This window comes from Leopardus geoffroyi, chromosome B4, assembly GCF_018350155.1.
Source record: "Leopardus geoffroyi isolate Oge1 chromosome B4, O.geoffroyi_Oge1_pat1.0, whole genome shotgun sequence".
NCBI lineage: Eukaryota > Metazoa > Chordata > Mammalia > Carnivora > Felidae > Leopardus > Leopardus geoffroyi.
In genome coordinates, this window is record NC_059341.1 from 75,089,941 (window position 1) to 75,113,858 (window position 23,918).

The 23,918-nt window shown below is 55.8% G+C and overlaps 2 protein-coding genes across 18 annotated transcripts in view; one reads left to right on the top strand and one right to left on the bottom strand.

Moving 5' to 3' along the window:
• The first annotated feature begins 13,864 nt into the window (after nt 1–13,864).
• SLC48A1 (solute carrier family 48 member 1) lies at nt 13,865–21,565 on the top strand. The gene is made up of 3 exons (XM_045466018.1): nt 13,865–14,137; nt 19,540–19,707; nt 20,335–21,565. Exons 1-3 carry the CDS (start codon nt 14,002–14,004, stop codon nt 20,469–20,471), a joined length of 441 nt encoding a protein of 146 aa, XP_045321974.1. The 5' UTR covers nt 13,865–14,001; the 3' UTR covers nt 20,472–21,565.
• Nucleotides 21,566–22,567: 1,002 nt separating this feature from the next.
• Nucleotides 22,568–23,918, bottom strand: part of HDAC7 (histone deacetylase 7) — a 36,523-nt gene continuing 35,172 nt past the window's right edge. For all 17 annotated transcript variants that reach the window (XM_045466003.1, XM_045466009.1, XM_045466012.1 and 14 more), the window contains one exon: nt 22,568–23,803. In XM_045466003.1, coding sequence (XP_045321959.1) covers nt 23,758–23,803 — 46 coding nt within the window. In that variant the 3' untranslated portion in view covers nt 22,568–23,757. The remainder of the gene's footprint in view (nt 23,804–23,918) is intronic.

Consider the following 23,918-nt stretch of genomic DNA (forward strand, 5'->3'; position numbering starts at 1 on the left):
GCCCGCCCCCTTCCCCTCCCCGGGACAGGCTGGGAGGGCAGGGAGGAGGCGCCCGGCCTTACTGTGGGGGAGGGCACAGGGAAGGGGGCGGGCTGGGCCGGGGGTGGAGTCTGGACTCCGGGGTTGTAGGGCGGGCACCAGTCGGAGGCCTGAGAAACCCCAGGGGGGCAGGAGCGGCCCAGGGTTGTGTGTCGCGGCGGCCGCGGCCGGAGTGTCGGGGTAGGGGTGCAGAGTGGCCGCGCAGGCCGCCACGTGGCCGGGAGGAGAAATGCAAACACGGAAACCAGGGGAAGGGGGAGAGGGGTGAGTCATTGCGGCCCCACCCGGGAGGGAAATCCGGGCTGGGGCCGCTTCCCGGCCGGGGGCGTCCTGCCTCCTGTTTCGGTTCAGGGTCTCGAACAGTCCGGGGAAGGGATTGGGCTGCTTTCCCGTGGGGAATCCCCCTCCCCACCCTACCCCCGCCCGACACACACACACACACACACACACACACACACACACCCCACACGGGCGCGGGTGGGGAAACTGAGGCCAGAGGAAAGGACTGCTCTCCAGGATGGGTGGGGCCGGAGTTGTGGCTGAGCTTCGGAAGAGAGAGGGTTTTAGAGAACCACACCCCCACCTCGTGCTCCCGGACTGCTGCCTGCGGGGGGGCGGGGGGGATTGGGGGGTTGGGGGGAGGGGGTCAGGAAGCAGAGCCTCGGGATTCCAAGGTCCGCAGCAGCTCTGTACCAAGGCCGGTCGCCCTCTGGGCTTCACTTTCCACCCCCGCGCAGATGGCCCAGAGCCGCCCTCTTCTCCCCACTCCAGCTTCTGAGAGGCGGAGAGACAGTGGCTCCTGGACTGCGACTCCCTCAGCACCCAGTAATTGGTGAGGACGTTGATGAGGGGTTTGAAAGGAGTTACACGCCCCGCTCCCAGCTTTCTAGGACTCACTTTTTTTGTCCCAGCTTTCTAGGACTCACTTTTTTTTGATCCCAGTCCTTGTCCCTTTCTCTTTGCTGCTGAGCCTGCCTGAATTGGGGAAGACACTTGTCTAACAAACCATCCTGCCTGCTTTGGGACGCTGAGCCCCTACCTCCCACCGATGATTATTTTCTTGGAGACGGATTTTAATTGTGATTAAAATCTCAGTTTTAATGTGTATTTAAAAATCCTCCCTTCCCCCAAATTCAGATTCAGTTCTGTTGGCACGAAATGGAAAATCTGTACTTTGAGCAAATGCTGCAAGGTTATCTGCTAGGTTCACATCTTTTTAAGTCTATTTATTTATTCGGGGGGCGGGGTGTCGGGCAGAGAAAGAGAGAGAATCTCAAGCAGGTTCTTCGCGGTCAGTGCAGAGCCCCATGCAAGGGTGCAACCTCACCAACCCTGAGAGCATGACTTGAGCTGAAATCAAAAGTCTGTTCCTTGGGGCGCCTGGAAGGTTCAGTTGGTTAAGTGTCTGACTCTTGATTTGGACTCAGGTCTTGTCTCAATGGTTGGTAAAATGGAGCCCCCCAGCGGGGCTCCGCGCTGACAGTATGGAGCATGCTTGGGATTGGGATTCTCTCTCACCCTCTGCCCCTCCCCCCAACTCTACATAAATAAGCATTAAAAAAAAAAAAAAAAAAGAATGTGATGCTTAACTGAGCCACCCAGGTACCCCTGCTGGGTTCACCTTTTGAGAAATGGTGGTGCAGTTTTAAATGCCCCTTTCAGGAAGGAGGGAAGCCCCAGGCCCAAACCCACCCACCCTGGTTCTGGGAATTTGAAAGAGGGGAGAACAGCTTAATTGTTGCCAGGAAAGGCTAACAGGCTGGGGCACAGGGGTGCATGCAGAAGAGAACTGAGGGGGGCTTGGGAGGCAGTTAAAGTTAGGGTGCTGGGGCTAGTGACTTGATCTAGAAGGTCTGACAGAGGAGTTTCAAGGGACCGGCAGTGGGGTCAGAAAGGGATCCCCCATTTCTTCTTTATACTTGCCCTTGCTTGGGCAGGTGGAAAAGGAACCGGGAAATGGAGCGGGACATCTGCGTACCTGCAGGCCGCAATAGACTGTAAGTGCCTGGCACTGTTCCAGGGGCTTCATGTATTTAATCTCTGCCAGTACCCTAGAAAGTAGTGCTAGCGTTATTCCCACTTTATATGCGCGGGGCAGCTGAGGCTCAGGTGTTAAGTGACTTGCCAAGGTCACACAGCTAGCAAATGATGAACTGGGGCTTGAACCCAGGTTGCCAGGCTCCACTAACCCGCCCCCCTCGTGCTGTATTGCACTGTGCATACATAGTATTCATTCTCCTAAAAGAGGGAGCTATGGACAGGGAAATGGAGCATGTGTGTAGAAGTGGGGGGGGGGGTGCAAGTCTCCAAAAAAAGTCATTCAAATGAGTGAAAATGAAGTGTCTCAAACCTACCCCCTCCCCCAATCCATGTTCTCTCTCAACACTATTCTCTCCTTACCTTTCTCTTTTTTACATCTCTTCCCCATTTCCCCCTCTCCTGGGAGACTGAGAACATGGCTGGGGTGATTGCCTGTTCACTGGTGGCCAGGGCGGGCACAGGAACCGGACCTTCCATTGGTCTCATTCTTATTACTGGCAGGCAAAGCCCCCTGCCTTCCACCAAGGCAGGTGATGGGGCCGGGTTTTTCCTTCTCAGGATTCCCTGGTGAGGGCTGGCTAGTAAAATGACCACTCAGCAGATATTTAAATAAGGCTGAGGCCTGCAGGGGACGGGGGACTAGGGGAATGTGTCTGAGTAAGACATCCCAAGACAGAGAGTGAACATCTTGGGCACAGTCATGCCAGGCCCTGGTACAACCTTCACCCTCCCCTGACGTCATGAGACACCTCCTTCACGCCTGGAAGAGTGTTAGGACAGGCAAATAATAACAATTGCTAACATGCATCTGTCCCTCTTCCTAATACTTTATATACGTTTACTTTCTTAAGCATGACAACAATCCTGTGAGATAGGTATGATTGTTATCCCATTTGATGGATGAAGAAGCTGGTCTATCCAGACAATGAGCTCTCTGCCAGGACAGAACCTCTCCTAACCCTGCCCTGTTCCCTTCAGGGGAGTGCAGAGGCTCCCAGACAATAATCAGGGAGAGTAAATGGGTAAGGAGAGCTTCCGGGCCCCTGGCTTTGACTTGGCTGCATTCCTCCCACCCAGGCCTCTTTGCTGAGCTGTCCTCTTGAACCCACCGCTTCCCGGATCTTCCCTCATGCCTCTAGGTAGGCATGTCTGAACTCCCCCCTCCTGCCCTGCATCTCCCAGCTGCCTGCTCCAGGAGCCCCACGACCGCCTGAGCCAGGAACTGGATTCCTCTGTCTCTCCTTCTCCCACATCAGCCAGCAGGTCTGGTTGATTCGACCAACGCATAATCTGTTACATTCATCCCTTATGCCCCAGCCCTGCCGCCACTGCAGTGGGACGGTGGTGGCCTCTCCCGGCAACTTACGTGTGCCGGGTGCTATGTCACTTTGCAGACTTTACCTTTTAAGCCTCAGAACACTCTCTGCTCGCAAGGGAAGACACTGCGAGGCACAGAGAGGAGAAGTAACCTGCCCACAGCCCCACGATGGAGTCTGGTAGAGCCAGACTCGGGCAGCGGGATTGCAGAGCTCACGCTCCACACCGTCTTGTACCGCCTCCCATCGCTACTCTCAGCCTCGCCTTCCTCACTCTTTCCCGTGCGATGCCGCAGGAATCCTCGGTTCACTCCATGGCGACATTTACCGTGAGTGCCAGAGATACAGCTCAAAACTGGAAATCTGCAACTGGGCGGACTGGGGGCTGCAGGACCACAGGGCCAAGCGGAATTTTCTTTATCTCCTTCACACACCAATCTGGTCAGGCCTCCCTGCCCAGCACCATGCCTGACGTAAGGATCAGTGGTGGGGGGCACCCGGGTGGCTCAGTAGGTGAAACATCTGCTTCTTGATTTTGGCTCAGGTGGTGATCTCACGGTTCACGGGCTCGAGTCCCGCATCGGCTCGGGCTCTGTGCTGACAGTGCAGAGCCTGCTTGCGATTCTTTCTCTCTGCCCCTTCCCTGCTCACGGCCTCTCTCTCTCTCTCAAAATAAATAAATAAACTTTAAAAAAGAAAGATTAGGGGTGGCAATGAAATGAATAGGAACTGTGGGAGACCAGCAGGTGCCCACCAAGGGCCTGCACCTCAGGCCAGGGGAGGGAGAGGAGCTACTTTTCCAGCCCCAGGTGGTCCAGCTTCCAGGGCAATTTGTTCCATCTCCCTCCTGCTTCGCTGTCACTGACCCTTTTCTGCTGTCCTGGACCGCAGACTTTGCTGGCAGGCTCACCTGTGTCATTTGAGGTCAGTTGGTGGGATGCACAGTGGGAAGATAGAGGAAGATTTAACGAACAGGCCTCGGGTGGGACCGCAGACAAGGGGAGACCAGACGATGGAAGAGCTGGGCCGGGGTATCCGGGCCTGCTTCCACTTCCCTCAGCATCCCTGGGATTCTACCTTGGCTGTGGTTGATCCACAAGCGGGAGGAATGAGAGCCCAGTACCCTCATGGGAGCTCTACCTCCTGGAATCTGGAAGATTAAAGTCCTTCAATACTTGCCCAGGCACCTTCCCCTGAGGGCGGTTCCAGTTCAGCTCCCCCATCCTTTCCTGCCCATTCCTGGGGGTGGGGGACAGAGGCAGGGAGGCGGAATGCTAATGGGCACGGAGCCAAACCTTCCCAGGACTAGCAGGTCACAGCCAGCGGATCATGGGCCACTTTGACAGGGGTGGAGCGGGAGGAAAAGAGCATTGGGCTCCTGCCTTCTCCAGGTGGGGGAGGTAGGCAAACTGGAGGGAAGGCTGGATAGGGCTGGGGATCCGTGGGGAGCTGACGGAGACAAGAACAGGGACCCCCACACTTTCCTGGCTGGTGCTCAAACCAGTCAAGTGTGACAGGGGCAAGGGAACAATCACAGAAAACAGGCCCGTGATGGTGACTGTGGTGGCCGGAGGGTAAGGAGAGGCTGGGAGAGCAGGAGGGAAGGCAGGGACAGGTCTAGAGCTGTGTGGGAGGGAACAGGCCTGCCCAGCAGGCAAATGTGCTGTTCTGTGAATGTGCATAAATTAGTAGCCGCTTTCTCCCTGCCAGCTTCTGCTTCTCAAGGGTTGTGTGTGCGTGTGTGTGTGTGCGCGCGCGCGCCTGTGTTCCGAATACCCAGAAGACACTGCATCTGACCTTGAGTGATCAGTGTTCAGGAGCGGCAGCTCCATTCCAGCTGTAGCCACTGTCCCTCAGGCTCAGAGTGCCTCTCCTTCTCCTTCACTCCTGCAGCTCTGTCCCAACTTCCAGCCCACATCTGCCTTTGCCCACATCTGCCTTTCCCTGAGGCTGACGACCTGCACTGCCCCCTCCCCCTCGCCTCTTCCCAACACTGGAGCCCTGCACAGCTCCGGTCTTCCACCCCATCCTAGGCCCGTGGCCTTCGTTCAGGACTCAGAGGCTGTACCCACTTGGCCCTCGTGTTTTTAATGTTCTAGCAGGAGCAGGTGCAGGAGCCCAAAGGAGGGCTGCTAGGAGGGCCCTGGTCCCTGCTTGTGAAATGCCCAGTTCTCTCTGGGTCTAGAGCACTGGCCAAGGATGGGCAGGGATGTGGGTAATCAGGCACGCAGGCCACGGAGAGAAGCCCCTTCCTGGCATCAGAGCAGACCCCAATCCTGTCCCCAAATCCCAGTCAGGAGTGGCTAGTGCCTGAGAAGAAGCTGAAAAGTCCAAAAACTATCTGACGTCAGAAGCACTGCCCGTTTCTTTCCTCCAGAGAGGACACAGTAACAGCCCAGAGGAAGTTACAAAGATGGGGTCCAGAGAGGGAAACAAGAGAGAGGAGATCTGCAGGTGTGACTGAGAGAGAGAGACAGGTTGCTCCCTCTACCCCTGGTGTCCGTCTTGGCCTGCAGGACAGAGAGGCAGCACCGGCTGCTCAGACCTCCCACCCCTGGGCCTCAGGAAGTCCTTCCTGCCCTTGGCCTTGGCGCCGCCCCCTCCTCGAGAGGCTTTACCTCCAGAGAAATGGAGAGTCAGCATACTCGACTTAAACACGATGCAGGGGCAGGCACAGAGCCCCCCTCGGCATTTCTCTTCTCATTCCACAGAGGCCTCTTGAGGCCTGAATCCTGATTTAATCCTCCCTGATGCCTTCGGTTCTCCCCCGGCCCCTGCTCCTCAGGCCTTAGCTGAAGGCAGGTGCCTTCCGGGGCCCTGGGAACCAGCTGCCCCCACGGCCAGCAGGGCCACACACTGGATGCTCCCCAGAGCCCAAATTCAATCACTTCCCAGTTATTATTAGTGACCCCTCCTTCAAGAGAATGCGAGCTCCCAAAGGGCAGGAACTGGCTCTACTTTGTTCAGGCCAGCACACCCTTTGTAGTCAGGGCCTTGAACACAGAAGGTCCTCAGAAGAGGTTTCTTGAGTTCAGCAGGTAAATGAATCCCCCACTCCCCCCAACCCCCGTCTCCCGCGTGGGTCCTTTTTACCTCCCTTGTGGCTCCCCCCACATCTGTCTTCTTCCTGGTACCTTTCCATCCAGCTCTTGACCAATCTCCATTCCTGGCCCTGCCCTGCCACAGGCCATCTCTAGTCCATCCCCTCCCTCTTCCAGGAAGCACCCTCAAATGTGGCCACTCTTGAGGCCACTATTCTTGGGTTCCGTGCCCTGGACCAAGTGCAGGTGGCAACCTTATTTCTAGTCCCTTTACTTCACCCAGTGCCCTTGCAGCTGGACTGGAGTGGGACCCACGTGTATTGATTAAGCTTCTGTGGTGACTTTCTCAGTCAATCAACCCAATCACCAAACTCCAATCAAAAGGACAAGCTGTATACAACTCTGGGCCAGGCTTTGTCCTGTGGGGAAAGGTCAGCACGCTCCTCTCCTGCCCTCAGCCCTACTGTTCCCTCACTCCCCACAGCTCTGGGAGTAAGTCTATATGGAGGTGAAGTTCAGGCACGCCCTCCCTCCCTCACCCCTCCCTCCCTCCTCACACAATAGCAACCCCACAGGGAAAGGGAAAGAGAGTTGGAGCAGGTACCTGTGACCGGGGACTCAGATCCGAAGACGGAGGTCATCAGAGCACGCTAGGAGAAACTAGCAGGCCTGGGCCCCAGGATGCCCTCCCAAGCAGTACTGCGGGTGCAAACACACTCCCCCTCTCCCCACCCCTCTGCCTCTGGCTTAGCCTCTGATGCTAATTTAGCACTTGAGCTCAGACACCTGCTGCTTGTGCTGAGCATCTTCTCACTCAGCATCCTGCCCACTGTGTGGACTTCTAGGCTGTCCGTGGGCAGGCAGAGGAAGTGGGGTCTCCGCAAAAAGTCAGACTCTGATTAGTTTCATTCTCACTCTAAGAAGCAAAGACACCCACTTCCAGGGGCAGAAGTCAGCCCCAGCCCCAGGGAGGAGTACAAGCGGTGAGATTTGCAAGGTGACCCCTGGTGAGCCCACAACTCAGAATGTCTTCCTGCAGTCTGGACAGCTGGGATGCTCATGATGGGGCCAGACAGTGAGCCCCATTCGGTAGGTCACCTGCTCCTCCTCTCTGGAACAGTCTTTTCCACTCTGGTCGATGAGCCTGGCCTCAGGAGAAAGACAAAGCTACAGGAGGTGGGAATGGAGTGTGGTGGGGATCTTATTCAGGGTTCTCAGCCTTGAACTCCACAAAAGCTGGGGGTGGGCAAGGGGGCCATGCGATGTCTGGGGAGAATCTTGTGGAACTCACTACCTAAATTCAAGCACAGGAGATTTTTAGCTCAACCTTGTAACTGGGTCTCAGGACACAAGGTTGGAGGAGACTGCCCCCTAGAGCTAGGATCGAAGAATTCTTGGGATCAAGAGTCAGATGCTCTACCAACTGAGCCAGCCCAGGAGCCATTAGGATCGAAGAATTCTTAATGGACAGCCGGCCCTTCTTATATTCATTGCACAAATCTTTATCGAGTTCCTCCCCATGCACCCGGCGTTAGACTAGGCACTGGGAATACGGAAGTAATGAAGGCAGGCAATAGCGTGCCGATCACTGTTTGCCCTACACTAAGGGATTTCCTGGGATGTGGAACTTTTAGTGGTAAAACCAGGACAGTCCTGGGCCAGAGGACTGGCCCAAACCAAGAGCAGGTGGTCCCTAACAAATAAAACCCCCGTCCTCCTGGAGGTTATATTCCGGTGGCTCCAGAAGTGGGGGTCAAAGGGAAAACACACACAATTTCACATAGTGATAGATGCCATGAAAGACATAAAATCAGGTGGCGGATTGTACTTGAGACAGGGGGGACTGCATTGTCTCTTTGCGGAAGCAGAGTCTGAGCTGACGAATGATGATGAGACATCAATCTTATGGGCACTCGGAGAAGAGATATCCAAAACCCCCACGGCAGGAACAAGCTTGGCACATGTGAGAAACCGAAAGAAGGCCTGTGTGCTGGGATTGGAATGAGCAGTCGGATTAGTGGGGGCTGGCAAGGCCCTGACCTGTTTACCCCAAGAGAGATGGGAAGCCGACAGAAGGATTAAGCAGGGGAGTACCACGCTCCAGTTGTTAGTTTTAAAAGATCATACCAGCTGCTGGCTGGAGAATGGACTGGAGGGAAAGGACGGGCACAGGAAGACCAGTTAGGAGGCTGTTACAAGTGGACAGGTGGTGATGATGGCAGCTGGACTAGGGTGGTGACCGGGAGAAGGAGAAGAAGGGCAGGGCAGACCCGACTGTCCTTGCTAATGAATTGGATGTGGGGGTGAAGGAAGGAGAGGACTCAGAAATGATGCTGGGGTTTGGGGCTGGAGCCATAGTAAACAGGGACATGCCCCAGAGGGCAGGAGAGGTCCCTCTGTCCGGGAGAGGGAGGAGGGAGCCCTGACAAGTCCAATAAACTCAGTCAACTGGAATACAGCTCAGTGGTGTTATCCTTGACGTGGGACAGTGAGGGGGAGATATATGTCTGGAATGTGTCTGCTTTGGGGGAGTGAGGAAGAAATGTCTTAGGAGGCAAGATGCTTGCAGGTGGGATTTAGAGTCTGTCTTAGTATTGGTGGGACCCAATTTAAAAGTGACTCCTGAGAGACTGATAGTCCAGACAGGTTATGCAAATGGGATATGTTTACATGACCTGAAATGAGATGAGTGTACTAGCTTAGCAAGGTGAGCTGTAACAACCTGCGAATCTCCGTGGTTTAGCACAACAGAGGTGTAGTTTTCACTCCCATGACAGTTGCACGAGGACAGAATGAGTGGTTTTGTTTCATTCATTCATTCATTCATTCATTCATTCATTCATTCAGGGATCCCAGGCTCTTGCCATCATGTGGTTCTGCCATCTTCAACATGCAGCCCCTCAAACCATCAAAGAACGGAAATAGGGAACTGAGGGCCCATGGAAGATTTTCACGGGTCCAGCCTGGAAACGGCACACATTGCTTCCACTTTGATTCCGTTGTTCAGAACTCAATCCCATGGCATCAATTTAACGGCAAGGACACTGGGAAGTGTTCCAAGTTCAAATTTGATGGGTAATGTGCCAGAAGAAGAGCCCTTAATGGTGAGCATTAGTGAGCAGGGAGAGTGGCTATCTGTCTTGTTGGGGGAGCGGGCAGTGCCGTCTGTCTCGGGTTGGGATGGGCATGTGCTCTCTGAAAGTACCTTGGAATAGAAGCTGACGTAGGAAGACGTGTAGGTGCGGGGCATGCTCGCGTACTTTGCAGAACAGAACAGAACAGAATCCTTCCATTCGTTCCCATTCTCATGGCCTTTCTCCAGGTGAGATCTTAATGATGCCACCCCTGACCACCGAAATAGCCTCATGAATGCTTTCTCTGCTACTATTTTCTTCTCCCGTCAAATCTAACCTGGATATCACAGTCTAAATAACCTTCCTAAGGCCTGGCTTGTGTCATGCTACGTCTGTTCAATGATGACAATAACAACAATTTTTTTTTTAATTTTTTTAAATGTTTTATTTTGAGACACGGAGAGACAGAGCATGAACAGGGGAGGGTCAGAGAGAGGGAGACACAGGATCCGAAACAGGCTCCAGGCTCTGAGCTGTCAGCACAGAGCCTGACGCGGGGCTCGAACTCACGGACTGAGAGATCACGACCCGAGCCGAAGTCGGCCGCTTAACCGATGGAGCCACCCAGGCGCCCCAATAACAATTTTAAGAGCGGCCACGATAACTCGTGGAGCTACCGTGTCGAGTACTTTAACTGCGGTGTCTCAACATATCTCAGTTGTTATAACAAGCCTGTGAAGTATCATCGTCATTCCCATTATACAGACAGAGGTCCTGAGAAGTCCCTGTGCTGTCTAACACGGTAGGCACTAGCCATGCGTGGCTATTTAAATTAAAATGGAAAACAATGGGGGCGCCTGGGTGGCGCAGTCGGTTGAGCGCCCGACTTCAGCCAGGTCACGATCTCGCGGTCCGTGAGTTCGAGCCCCGCGTCGGGCTCTGGGCTGATGGCTCAGAGCCTGGAGCCTGTTTCCGATTCTGTGTCTCCCTCTCTCTCTGCCTCTCCCCCGTTCATGCTCTGTCTCTCTCTGTCCCAAAAATAAATAAACGTTGAAAAAAAAAATTAAAAAAAAAAATGGAAAACAATGAAAAATCCATCATGCTAGCCGCGTATCAAATACTCAGTAGCCGCGTATGTGTAGTAGCAAATATTTTGGAGAGTGTAGACATAGAGCCTGTTCTTGGCAAAAAGTTCAGTTGCGTTATGGGAACCTGCCTAGGGTCCCGCAGTGAGTGGTGACCCCATCTGAGCGTAAGATCTTCCCACGGTACCACGTCACCTCTACAATCAAGAAGTTTCAGCCTGCTCTTAACCATTTTGTACGACCTGGGCCAGCTATGGTTAGATCATTATTTCTCCTTCATTTCTTGTACAGTCTCATAGTGCAGCATGACACGTTTGCTTACTGCTCTGCAATACTCCCACTGCGTCTACTCATAACATTTGTGGTCTCCTCCTTTCTGTCTGCCCCGCTAATTAATTCCTATACGACCTTTAAGGTTCAAATAGCTTCAATAGCCGTGGCATCAGTTCCTTCTTTTTAATTTAATTTAATTTAATTTATTTATTTTGAGAGAGAGAGCACGCGCAGGAGAGGGGCAGAGAGAGGGAGAATCCCAAGCAGCGTGGGGCCCTACACGGGGCTCCAACCCATGAACCGCGAAATCATGAGCTCAGCCGAAATCAGGAGTCAGATGCTTAAACGACTGAGCCACCCAGGCGCCCCAAGTCAGTTACTTCTTTTTCATTCTCACTGCCTCTCACCTTTCAGACTCCCCTCATCTCTTGCCCTGGCAGTCACACCGCTACTGTTAATCATACTTGCTGACATTTAATTGAGCATCTACTAAGTGACAGGCACTCTTCTAAGCACCGGCCCCTCATCACAAAACTCAAAGTAGGTATCACGGCTGTCCCCACTTTACAGATGAGGTCATTAAGGCACAGAACAGGTGAAGGACTTGTCCAGATGAGCTCTCTACTCCTAGTCTTTTCACAGGCAGTTCATCCTCATGCAAGTTTCTGGGCACATTTCTAGAACACAGAACTCTTACCTCCCTCCCCCGAGGAGAACAGCCTCCCGAGCAGAGCGCAAAGGCCCTTTATGTTCAGAACCTTTCTGACTTCAAAACCCACCACTCCATCCACTGACCACAAACTATTTCTAGTTTCCTGAATCTGAATCTGTCATGTTATTTCTCCCCTCTGGGCTGCAGACATGCTGTTCCCTCTGCCTGGAGTGTTATCCTGGTAAGCCAGCTCTGAAGCCACCTATGGCAGCGTACCCTGGACCATGGGGCTTGCTCCCTCCTCTGACTCCATCACTGGCTCCCCAAGAAGGGTTGGGTGCTGAGCTTACCACATGAAAATTACTTCTCATGAAAAAACATGCCTTCCAATGGGGCGCCTGGGTGGCTCAGTAGGTTGAGCATCTGACCTCGGCACAGGTCACGATCTCGCGGTCCGCGGGTACGAGCGCCGCGTCGGGCTCTGGGCTGACGGCTCAGAACCTGGAGCCTGCTTCTGATTCTGTGTCTCCCTCTCTCTCTGTCCTTCCCCCGTTCATGCTCTGTCTCTCTCTGTCTCAAAAATAAATAAACGTTAAAAAAATTAAAATAAAAATATGCCTTCCAAGCCATGGATGGAGGGTCTTTTTTTTTTTTTTTTTTTTTTTTTAAGAAGCTCCCCAGACTATTCTGAAGTAAGGCAAACGTGGTTTACATGGTTTATATCACTTCTTGGGCAATTAATCATGCCCTGCCTGGACTCCTTGTGCTGATCACCTTTATCATTATTTATTTAAGTCGTTGCTGTTGTTTGTTTTGGAGAGAGAGAGAGGTTGAACGTTTGTGCGGGGAGGGAGGGGCAGAGGGAGAGAGAGAAGGAGAATCCCAAGCAGGCTGCACGCTCAGTGAGGAGCCCCACGTGGGGTTCCATGTGACGACCTGATCATGACCTGAGCCGAAATCAAGAGTCCGACGCTTAACGGGCTGAGCCACCCAGGCGCCCCTCACATTTACCGTTACTTAATGCTTCCCTCATCCACTGCATTCATCTATATTCAACAATGTTCACTAAGGGGCTACTATGTGCCAGGCACTCTTGGAGGTGTTCATGGGAGGGGAAGTGAGAAGGTCCCTGGCTCACGGAGTTTACCCTCCGAAAGGGTGTGGTGGGCAGAATAATTGCCTCCCTGACATGTCCATGCCCCAGTCTCCAGAATTTGTGAATATGTTACTTCACATGGCAAAAGAGATTTTGCTGGTGTGATTAAATTAAAGGATCCTGAGATGGAAAAACCAGCTTGGATTACCCAGGTTCTTAATCACAAGTGTCCTTACAAGGGAAGAGGGAGGCAGCAGAGTCAGCAAGAGAGAAGATGTGACAACACAGGCAGAGGTCAGGGTAACGTGATTGTTAGCTTTGAAGATAAAGGAAGAGAACCCTGAGTCAAGGAATGTGGGTGGTTCTAGAAGCTGGAAAAGGCAAGGAAACAGATTCTCCCCTGCCATCTCCTTGATGTTAGCCCAGTGAGATCCATTTGTAGACTCCTGACCTACAGAACGATGCGATAATAAATGTTTGTTGCTTGAGGCCATTACATTCGTGGTGATTTGTTAGAGCAGCAAAAGGAAACTAATAGAGATACAGGGGACTTCTTTTGCGCAGGTATGTGATGGCCTTCCCCACCTAGATCGTATGTGCTTGAGGGCTCTGGGTTCTGTTTGATGTTCCCTCCCAGCTCCCAGTAGGAAGTTGGGGTCACAGTGGTAGTTCAATATACTCCTGCTATAGATTCTGAGAGTGGGGATGACGTTTGGTAGGGATTTGGGGGGGGCGGGGATGAGGCTCATGGAGATGAAAGGAAGGGGAAGCTGTCAGGGTGAGCGAGGTGTTTGAGGTTACAAGGTGATGGTCACAGCGCTGGCGTTCTCATACTTCACGGTGAAGTATCCTCCGAGGTGCGCGTAAAAAAGTCCGGGGGAGGGAATCTGGTGGATCGGGGCAGGGTGGAAGGAATCCTATCCACTGTGCACGTTCCTATTTCCCAATTTTTATCTTAATTTTTAAGGAGAAATTGACAGGGAATTTTAAACGAGACTTTTATACTGAGATAAACATGTTAAAGCAGTCACCGCCGCCGGCTTGTGTACACGTGTTTCCGGGCCCCGCCCAGGCCCAAATATCGAGTCCGCGGACGAGCCCCGGCACCCGCCTCGTTACCAGGCGCCCCCCAAACCAGCCCGGAGGCCCAACGGCCTCGCTTGGCGGAGCTCGGGCCCCGCGCGGTGAAGTTCCGGGCGCGGGCGGCCTCCGGCCGGGGAGGGCGCTGTGCCGGCGGCGCGGGGGGCGGGCCGGGGGCGGAGCGCGGGGCGGCCGGCGGCTCCCGGCTCCCGGCTCCCGGCTCGCGCGGCTCGCCGCCCCGGCCCCGGCCCTGCACCTGTGACTGTCGCGGCGCTCGCCCTCCCCGCCCGGCGCCCGCGGCCCCCATGGCCCCGTCCCGCCTGCAGCTCGGCCTCCGCGCCGCCTACTCCGGCCTCAGCTCCGCGGCCGGCTTCTCCATCTTCCTCGTCTGGACCGTGGTGTACAGACAGCCAGGGACCGCGGCCATGGGGGGGCTCGCAGGTACCCCGGGGCGCGCGGCGGCGGCGGCGGCGGCGGCGGGGGGGGAGGGGGACTCCGGGTCCCGGCTGCGGGCGCGCGGCTGCGGGAGGCGCTGTCAGCTGCTCCCGGAGGCTCCCCGCGGGCCGCGCTGCCCCGGGGACCGGGGCGGGGGCGGGGAGCTGTTTACCCAAAACCGTCCGTGGGCAGCGCAGGCCCCGCGCGGGCCCGGGCGCCGGCGGGAGCCGATGCCCGCCCGAGCCCGCCCCGGCCCGCCTCGGCCCGCCTCCGCCGTTTGCACGAACCTGCCCCGCCGCCGGCGGGGCTGCCGGGTGACAGCGTCCTCCCCGCGCGCCGGCTTTCCCCGCCACTCTCCAGGCGGCCCCCCAGCCACACACACACGCCTGTGCCGGGGGATCTCCGCTCCTCAAGCGCCCCTTGCCAGGCGGCCGGGTGAGGCAGAGGAGGAGTAAGTGGAAAGGAGGGCTGGGGGTTCCTGGGGAAGCCCCCCTCCTCCAGCCAGTGCGGACCCCACCCCCAAATAGAGCCCTCAGCGGAGACCGGGGTGGGGGTGGGGGGTGGGACCGCGCTAGGGATCTGATGGAAACTGGACATTTTCTTCCCAGCACGTCGGCGTGTCTTTGCCGCCCCTCGGCTGTGGCTCCTCTGGCAAGGTCTGCTGAACCCCGCGCTGGCTGCCTTTTCTGTGCTTTAAAGAGGAGAGGGGAGGCGAGCGCTAGAGTGAGAACGTCAGGGTGCTGGTGGAGGCAGGGTCCTCACCAATGCGCTGTCTTCGCTGTGCACCTTTGGGCACGCAACTAACCTCTCTGTGTCGTACAATTGGCGTGAAGACAAAACATGTTATTTCTACTTGCCAGCATTGCTTTCTAATACTTTCTGTGTGTCAGGCACTGTGTAGAGCAACCTGTTTCTATCATCTTATTTAATCTTAAATTAATCCTATGTAGGCATTATCATTGTGCCCATTTTACAGATAAGGCTTAAACTGAAGCTTAAATAAATAGCTGGCCCAGGGTTACACAGCTACATGAAATAATATGTGTGGGAAAAGAACTTTGGGAAAGAATGCATATAAGGATATTACTTTTCCATGTGGTGACCTGATTCCGTTCTTAAAATCCTCTGCCCCAAAGAGTCCTAAATGTACTAACTGAAAGTAACTATATTTACTCATTGCCACCAAGCTTACTGAGTGCCATCCCTGGTAGAGAAGGAAGGGGAGGTGGGATTTCTGCCTTAAAAGAGGAGCATACATAACCACAGCCTAAGCAATGCCAAACGGAGCCCTTTGGGGGGCACCAAGGCAGGGCACAGGGTACCCTGGCTGGGATGCTCTCATGCCTACCTAGATGCACCCCCCCCCCCACCTGTGGGTTTCTGTCCTCCCTGGAGGCAGCCAGCCCATCATTGCTCAGTTATCTACAGACCCCTGGCTCCCCCTCTGCGCCCCCTGTCCCCCAGCTACTTTGTTCCCGAAGGTTCTCTTCTTGAAGTTTTGTGTTGTTCCTGTTGGCCCTGCTGCTTTCTTTCCCGTTGGGAAGGGGTGTCTTCAGGCCAGGCCCTGTGGCTGCACTGAGACCTGAGATGAAGGGGCTGCTTGGGGCTGAGGAGGAAGGGGGTCAGAGCTAGTGTGTTAGAGTCTGGCCCAGGGGGGCCGAGCCCCGCCTAGCCATGCGACCTTGGGCGCATTGATGCCTCCTGGGCCTCAGCTTCCCCCTGTGGGAGGAGCTATCACTGAAAGAGGTGATCTTGGAGGCCCCCCTCCAGGTCAGAAATGCTAGTGTAGGGCTCTCTTTCTCTCTCCCTCTGCAGTGTTCATTTTGCAGCTGCCTCTTGGAAGGCTGTGGAAAAGGTCCTGTGGCTTGGGCTCCAGGGAGTGTGGGGTTTCCCTCTGACCCAAATTCTGCCCTCTCTCCCTCTGGGAAGGCTTCCCTTGGCCTCTGAGGCAGGCCGGCTGTGGTGTGGCCTGCCGGGAGAGGTGCTAGGCCAGCCAGCAGCTGGAGCAGGGTGCCGGCGCCTCCCCGACAGTCTGGCCTTCCAGACGAGCAGGAGGTGGCAACAGAAGAGCCAGGCTGCCTGGTCAGGTGGTGCAGCGGGTCGGGGGAGGGGTCGCCAGGTCATGGCCCCCCTCCCCTGCCCTCTCCACCCTGAGTGGGTTCTGAGAGAATCTGCAGCCAGTCAGCCTCCTTCCTCTTTTGGGGGTGAAGCATCAGCAGATTTACTGACTTGTGAGCACCCCACTTCTGACTTGGCATTTTCCAGCACAGAAACTGCTGAGTCACCAGAGGGCAGCCCAGCACGCTCCTTCTCCCCTGCATGGGTGGAGACCCACCCTCGTCCACCTTGATGGGTGTCTGGGAAGAAGCGGCTTGGAGGAAAGGCATTTGCGGAGGAAATGGTTTTGCTGTGGGAATCCTGGGGAAACACAGACTCTTGTCCCAGGTCTGGTAGACCGAGGAAAGATAAAAAGAACAGAAAAGTTGCTCAAGGAATCTAAATGGCCCACGTGAGCTGAGAGGGAGAGGAGCACTGGGGCCCGGGGCCTCGCTTTCCCCTAGGGCAGGGGTGGAAGGCAGGGGTGCGAGAACAGAGCGGAGCCTTGGCCTGCGCTCCCAGTTGCCTGAATTTCTCTGTGGTCTCCCCTGGCCTCCTCCTGGCTCCTCACCAACCCAGCCACTGGTGACACTCTCACTGACCACCTCTGCTCCTTCCTTGCCCTTATCCTGTTAGCTGTGAGCCCCAAGTGGAGCAGGGGCTCCACTCATTGAACAGGTGGGGTGAGGAGTGAGGGGTGAGGGCATGCAGGCCGGGGCAACTGTCCATTCTGCCCTGAATTGGACAGACCAGGCTTCCTGGAATCCAGAGCGTCCTGGGGAAGAGAGCAGACCTGGGGGACAATTGCTTCCTGCCTGAGGTGTGGGAGGGGACCAGTGGAGGCTCCTGACCACCTTGGGAGAGGCCCCTGTTCCAAGGGCAGTGGTGGGAGCCTGCTTCCAGAAGTGGCTTGTGTTTATCTGGAGGCAAGGCCTGTGTGCAGGGGAAGTGAGAAGTGGGTATTGTGCCTGCTTATTAACAAAGAACGAGTACGTGGAACACCCAAAATGACCATCTTCCTTTTCCTAGCACTTTCTGGTACATGGGGGAGGGGGAGTTCTGGGGGCCCTGCTGCAGCATGGCCAGTGGACTAAGAGATGGCATTTCCACAGTCCCCTATTTCAGCATTTCCTAACCCAGAAATTGCTGAGTCACAGAGGAATAACTCTGACCTCCTTATTTTTCTCCTGAGCCGGCTCCAGAATCCTTGAGTGCTAACAGATCTTAGAGCTTCTCTACTCAGGCCCCTCCATGGAGGACTGAGGAAGAGGGTAAGCAGAGCGGCCCCATGCAGAAGCCCATTAGACTGTTCCTTGGATGCGCTCAGTGACAATATGCCTTCCTCCTAGGGCCCTTTAGAACCCAGTGGCATCCCCAGATGAACTTAGGATGCCTGTGAGAGGTCTGGGAGATGCTTCTGGGAAGGGTGGCCAGATGCCCTGCTCCAGATCGTATAAGATGTAAGCCGAAGCCATGAGCCACCTCTGGCTTGCTCCAGCTTGCTGTCTAGGCGGGGATGGATAGACGCTTGTTCCCGCTCGCCCTGATCTCAGGGCTGGAGGCGCCCACGGTCCAGGCCCCAGACCCCTGCAGAAGGTTGGGGTGGGGAGGAGCGGAGCTGGGAGAGTGCAGGTCAGACAGGGTGGGAGGGGAGGCTGGGGGCAGGGCTGGCAGGGCTGAGCCCTCTCTAGGCTGGAAGCCTGGGGTCGCTGAGTTTCCACGCTGGCAGGACCTCTGGGTTCACCCATTTCTAGATGTGGAAACACAAGGCTCTGAGAGGTCATGAGCAGCACAGCGGTGCCAGGCCCCAGGCTTCCTGGCTTCCAGTCTCGTGGTTTGCTGTCCCTTGCCAGGCTGCCTGAATTGTGACGGCTTCAGAGCTGATAACCAGAGCATAGTTCTGTGATGATGCTCCCCCCTGCCAGCCTCTTTTTCCCTCCTAACTTAAAAATATATATATATGAAAAATCTTGGGCATGTAAAAAAGGATAGATGATTTAATGAACTCCCTTCTACTTAGCACCCGGCCTAAGAAAATACCACCGATTCAGTTGAAGCACTCTCCCACCCCCAATCTCCTGTCAACTTCCCTTCCTTCTCTCCCTTGCCCAAGATAACCACTTTCCCCAACCAGATGCCCACCCTTCCTATGCACATATGCTATTCTGCATGTAGTGTGTGTGACTGTCTTTTTGAAAGGTCTCCTGACTCCTAGGATCCAGCAGCCCATGTAGCCCACACCCAGGTAGAGAGCTTACAGCTGGCTTTGCCGCGTTCCTCATTCCTTCCTTGCTGGGACCCCGTGGCCCTGCTCCAGACCCTTGCCAATGGCATTGGTATTTGTTCCACTCATGGGGCTGCACCGGCAGGCACGGCCTGGCACAGAGGGCACTCATTGTAGTGGCTGAGTGGCAGCTGGCATCTTAGTTTGCCCCGAGGGCAGGCCCAGGAAAGGCTGGGGTGTCTGGCCTGCCCTCTCAGCAAACTAGAGGCAGTGAGGTCAGGTCTAGCCAAGAGCAAGAAGGCCACTTGGGTGCTGGGTGGCATTGGGGGGTCTCCCTGCCGGGCTTCCTCACTCTGCAAGACCAGTCCAGGGAGTTGCGAAAGGGCCAAGAGGTCAGCCACAGGCCTCGAGGTGTCTGGGTTTTGGCCTCTGAGGGCCAGGTAGAGCAGGAGCATCAGGGTGAGAGGGCCACTTCCCCCCTCAGTGGCCCTCAGGGTAGGGAGTCACAGGTCCTCAGAAAACAGGCTGGATTGCATTGATTCCCAAACCTGCTGATGTCAGGACCTCTTCACGCCCTTGAAAAGTAGGGAAGCCCCGAGGAAATTTTGTGTACGTGGGTTCTGTCTATCCATACGCACCATACTAGAAATTAAGACCCAGAACATATTCAAGCACTTTGAAGCAATATTAAAAATAACCTTGCGTTGCCACAAATAACATTTTTGTGTAAGAAATATTCATGTTTTTCAAAACAAAAAAATTAGGGAGAAGAATGGCATGGTTCCCTATTTTTGCACATCACTTCAACATCTGGCTTAACAGAAGGCACCTAGATTCTCTTAATCTGCTTTTGCATTCAAGTCCTGGCCAGGGGCCTTGGAGCCTCCAGAACACTCCACTCCGCAGTCATGAGGCAGTGAAAGGCCAACATTATCTTAATAGTATTATGTAAACAGCTCTGGCCTCTGGGACAGAAAGGGCCCTGGGGTCCCCGGGGTCCCCGGGCTGAAGGCCTGTGGGGGGGTGGGGGGGTGCGGGGCAGGGACCGGTGGCTCGCTCCCTGGGCTGACCAGTCTGTCCCCCGCAGGTGTGCTGGCGCTGTGGGTGCTGGTGACGCACGTGATGTACATGCAGGATTACTGGAGGACCTGGCTCAAAGGGCTGCGTGGCTTCTTCTTCGTGGGCGTCCTCTTCTCGACAGTCTCCATCGCCACTCTCTGCACCTTCCTGGTGCTGGCTGTCACCCGACACCAGAGTGAGGGCGGGTCAGGGAGGGAAGGGCATGGGAGGGCCATTGGGAGCGGGGTGGGGGCTTAGGAGCAGACCCGGGATTCTGGTCCTGGTTCCAAAGCTTGTGTCCAAGGGACTCAGGCAGATCACTTAACCTCCCGGTGCCTGGGTTTTCTCAGTGTTAAGGAGGGGAATGAGTACCCACCCCTAGGGGTGGCAGGGTTCGGCGAACTGCGTGCGAAGTGTTGAGCGGGGGTGTGCGCGCTGGAGGGTCCGCAGTGACGGGTGTTATTAGCAGAACGGGTCAGTCCTTCCGCCCAGCTCTGGGATGGGAGCGCCCCCTGGTGGCTGCGACCAGCAAGCAGGCAAAGGCCCTTCCTGCCCCTAAGAAGTCTAATGCTCAAGCAGGTTGGAAGCGGCCCAGGGTAAATGCAGGAAGGCCCAGTACAGGATACAGACCTGTGTTTGGCCAGTCCTGACCTTCCCTCATCCCCACTGCCTCCTGCCTGCAAACCCTGAATACTTTAAAACAGGTATCACACTCCATGTCTACTGGAGTTTGTGGGGAGGGGTGGCCCCGGGCTGGCGGCATGGTGGCTGGGGTCCAGGGCAAGGCCCTCTCAAGTCGCGGTTGGGTTCCTGTCCCCTGCAGGCCTCACAGACCCCAACAGCTACTACCTCTCCTGCGTCTGGAGCTTCATCTCCTTCAAGTGGGCCTTCCTGCTCAGCCTTTATGCCCACCGCTACCGGGCTGACTTCGCCGACATCAGCATCCTCAGCGACTTCTGACCCGAGGGGTGAGGTTTCTGGACCCCGGAGGTCCTCAGGACCTGGACTCAGCCTCTGAGACACCAGACAGGCCTGCCACACCCCCCTGGAAACCCTAGATCTGTGGCAGAAGATGCACAGCAAGAGGACTGCGGTCTCCCCGGAAGCTGTCCTGCTCCCGTTGTGGGGGAGATCCGGGTGCAGCGGAAAGGGGTCCTTCCTGCCAAGTTGCTCCTCCCCAGCCTGGCTGGAGGGCAGCTTTAGACCTTTTCAAATGGATCTATTTTCTTAGCGCTCAGTGAGGAATCTTCGCAAGGAGGGCCAGGGCAATGAGTCAAGGGGTAGGGCAGTGAGCCGTGACCTATGCCTGGGGGCACTCTCCCTCGGGCCAGGCTGGGAACCTGGGAGGTCAGGTCAAGTAAGGGATCTCTAGTAGAGGCCTCTCAGGCCCCAGCCCCAACACCCCATCCTGTTGTCCTTGAGAGTCAGGTAGCTTAACTCCTCAATCCCAGGGATGGCAATACTTGACTCTCTTTTCCCAAGGCCTGGGGACCTGAGAGTTTAGTGTCCCTCATCGCCCCAGAGCCGGTCTCCCATGAGTGTGCTAGAACCAGTCATCTTCGCCATACCCTTTTACACATACCGCCCTCCCCAAACAGGACTCCCTGAACGAGGCCAGACTAAGTGTCTGGGAAAGGTGCCCTGCCCCCAGAAGGGCTTTGGGGAAGGGGGCAGCATGGTGCGGGCTGGAAGGAACCCCTCAGCTCCGTGCCCGGGCACCTCCAGCCCTACATTTCCATCCCTTCTCACGTGCATTATCCCTAGCCACGAGACACCCCACCGACCCTGCCCCTGCCCACTGCCCTTCACCTAGAGCTTTTGTCTTTTTTAATCTCCTTTCTGAAGGACAACATCTGCTTTTCTGCCTATACACTGGCACAAGGGCTCACCTAACTCGGGAGGGAAGGAGCTATTGTTACACAGATCTTTTTTATGTTAGGCTGCCACGTTGCACGGTCTACCCTCTCCCCACCTGATGTGTCCTGCCCTTCAGCTCTTTGCCTTATCTGTGTCACTGTCACTTTAGCAGAAATACAGCAGCCATTTGTATCAGATAGCCTCTGGTGGTTCCTTGTGGGGTGGGAATCTTGCGGGGAGTGGGGGAGGTGCCGTGGGAGCGGTAGGCAGGAAGGGCGGTGGTGGAGGGTCTCTAGTTAAACGGTCTCCTTAGCTCCAGTTGTGCCCTGGAGGGTAGAGGGGAGATCTGTGTCTCAGGGGCTGGAGGTCCTCTCCCTCTGGCCCCTCTTGGCATGGGGGAGCCCAGCGGCTTGGCTCTCAGCCCATCCCAGCCGGGGTGAGGATGCCCAGAGGCACGGCTTCGGCGCCACCAGTGGGAGGTAGTGCCTTGTCCCCCCAGAGGCCAGGACAGACAGGAAGGGGGTGAACCTGCTTCCCTTCATATTCTCCCAGGCTGAGGGCTCGGGGCCAGGTCTGAGGTGATGCGGCTGCTACTCCTGCCGCCTGGAGGAACCTGGCTGGCTCAGAACTATATAAAGATGGGCGTCGGCAGCCTGGCACCTTTCCCTCTGGTGACTGGATGAGCTTGTCCCAGCCTGTTGCCTCACGCATGGTCTCTTCCAAGCTCGGTATATGTTAAGAAGGGATGGTACATTCGAGCAGGAAGGGACCATAAACAGCATCTATTTCTGGAGCCTTTGATAACCAGAGGCCCCAGGAGGTGACATGACTTACCTGAGCCCCCAGCTGGGACTTGAACCCAGGTACGTCTGATTCGCCACTCTCTGCAGACGTGTTAGTGAGCTGGGTCTGTGTATCTGTACCCCACACTCTCGGTGGGCCTTGTGTATACGGACCCAGACCAAAGCCGCTGCCTCTTTATTACCCCACCATGGGCAGGTGGGGGCCGCTAGGGTGCGTTCAGCATGGATTTTTCCTGCAAGGGAGCTGTCACAGAAGGGCAAAGAGCTGGAGGGCGTGCCGGCCCGCAGCCCGACCCTGGTCCCTCTGCCACACCAAATGAGACGCACACTGTGCCGTGCAGCCATAATATGCTCGCTGTGCCCCCCTCACCCCCAGGAGGCCCTTCCACAGGCACCTTTAAAGCAAATAAAACATTTATTCAGATTTTTTTTCCATTTTTTTCTTTTCTTTTTTTTTCTTTTTTACAAAAACATGCATACATACACAGGGGGTGGTGGTCCTCGGGAAGACACACACATACGCGCGCGTGCACACACACGCACACACACACACGCACACACACACACATACTCTCACTCTCTCTAGCACACAAATACTTTCCTTCTTGGCCCCAGGCCTGGACCCCAGAAGCCTTGAAGACTTGGCCAGGGCAGCCTCCCCTCCCCCATGTCTTGCATCCACTCTCCCACCCCCTTTCCCCTCAGCCGAGCTGGTCCTATGGAGGGCAGGAGTCAGAGCTGGGTGAGGGAGACCCCAGAAACAGAGAAGTCTCATGGAGGAGGGCAGTGACCAAGGGGTCCCTGGTGGTCATGCTGTGCTACTGAGGGGAGATGAAGAGTTTGGCACCATTGGCTCAGGAAGCACAGAACTCCAAGAGCACCTGTCTGCTCCACCAGGGCACTGAGATGGCGGACGTAGGGTGGCCTCTGGCAGGGGCAGGGACCAGATGGGAGGCCTGCCAAGGACTGCTCTCTCTCTTGGAAGGAGCTTTGTCTCCCTGCCCAGTGGCGGGGGGAGGGGGGAGGAAGCTTCCAGAGTCATCTGAAGAAGCAGGTGAGAGGGATTCCCCCTGCACTCAGGTATAGGGGACCCCCTGGCTCCTCCTACCCATCCCCTTCTCCCCCCCTCTGGCCCAGCCCTCAGAGCCTCAGAAGGGCCACCCTGGTTGAGGCCAAGTTCACATTTCTGTGTGGAGCCTGGGGCTGTGTGCAAAGCCCAGGGTCTACAGAGCCAAGAATAGTGGTTATCGGTGAGCCTGACTGAGCCAGTCCTCCTCTGTGCAGTCCTGAAGAAGGGGGGCCCAGACAGGGGCCTGCACCCCAAAGGGGTAGACTCTGTTCTTGAGAGAGCCCTACCAAGGGCTGGCCGACTGCCCAGCCTGCCTCTTCTCGGGGTCCTCTCTGGTCCCTATCCTAGACCCAGGGCCCTTCTCAGGCTCCTTGGGGTGACTGTCGAGGGGCCGTTCTCTGGCCCCAACTACCTGCCCAAAGGCTCTCTGAAGACTCCAGGAATGGGTACTATGGCCAGAGGTTAGAAGAGAACCAGGTCCGAAGGGCAGGGTGGGCAGGCAGATCCGTCCTAAGCCTTAGAGATTCATAGGTTCTTCCTCCTCCACCAGCTGTTGTGAGGGCCTGGGGGAGAGACAAGGATTGAGATGCCGGAGGGCCAAGGGCTGCAGGAAGGGCCTCAGCCTAGCCTCCCAGGAAGCCTGAGAAGGCTGGGGCGGCTGTGCCAGGATCGGGGATC

Bases quoted from the DNA above. Each gene is read 5' to 3' on its own strand.
- SLC48A1 (XM_045466018.1), top strand. From the start codon at position 14,002: ATGGCCCCGTCCCGCCTGCAGCTCGGCCTCCGCGCCGCCTACTCCGGC. The intron at 14,138-19,539 runs GTACCCCGGGGC...TGTCCCCCGCAG, and splicing joins GGCCATGGGGGGGCTCGCAG to GTGTGCTGGCGCTGTGGGTG. The intron at 19,708-20,334 runs GTGAGGGCGGGT...TGTCCCCTGCAG, and splicing joins GGCTGTCACCCGACACCAGA to GCCTCACAGACCCCAACAGC.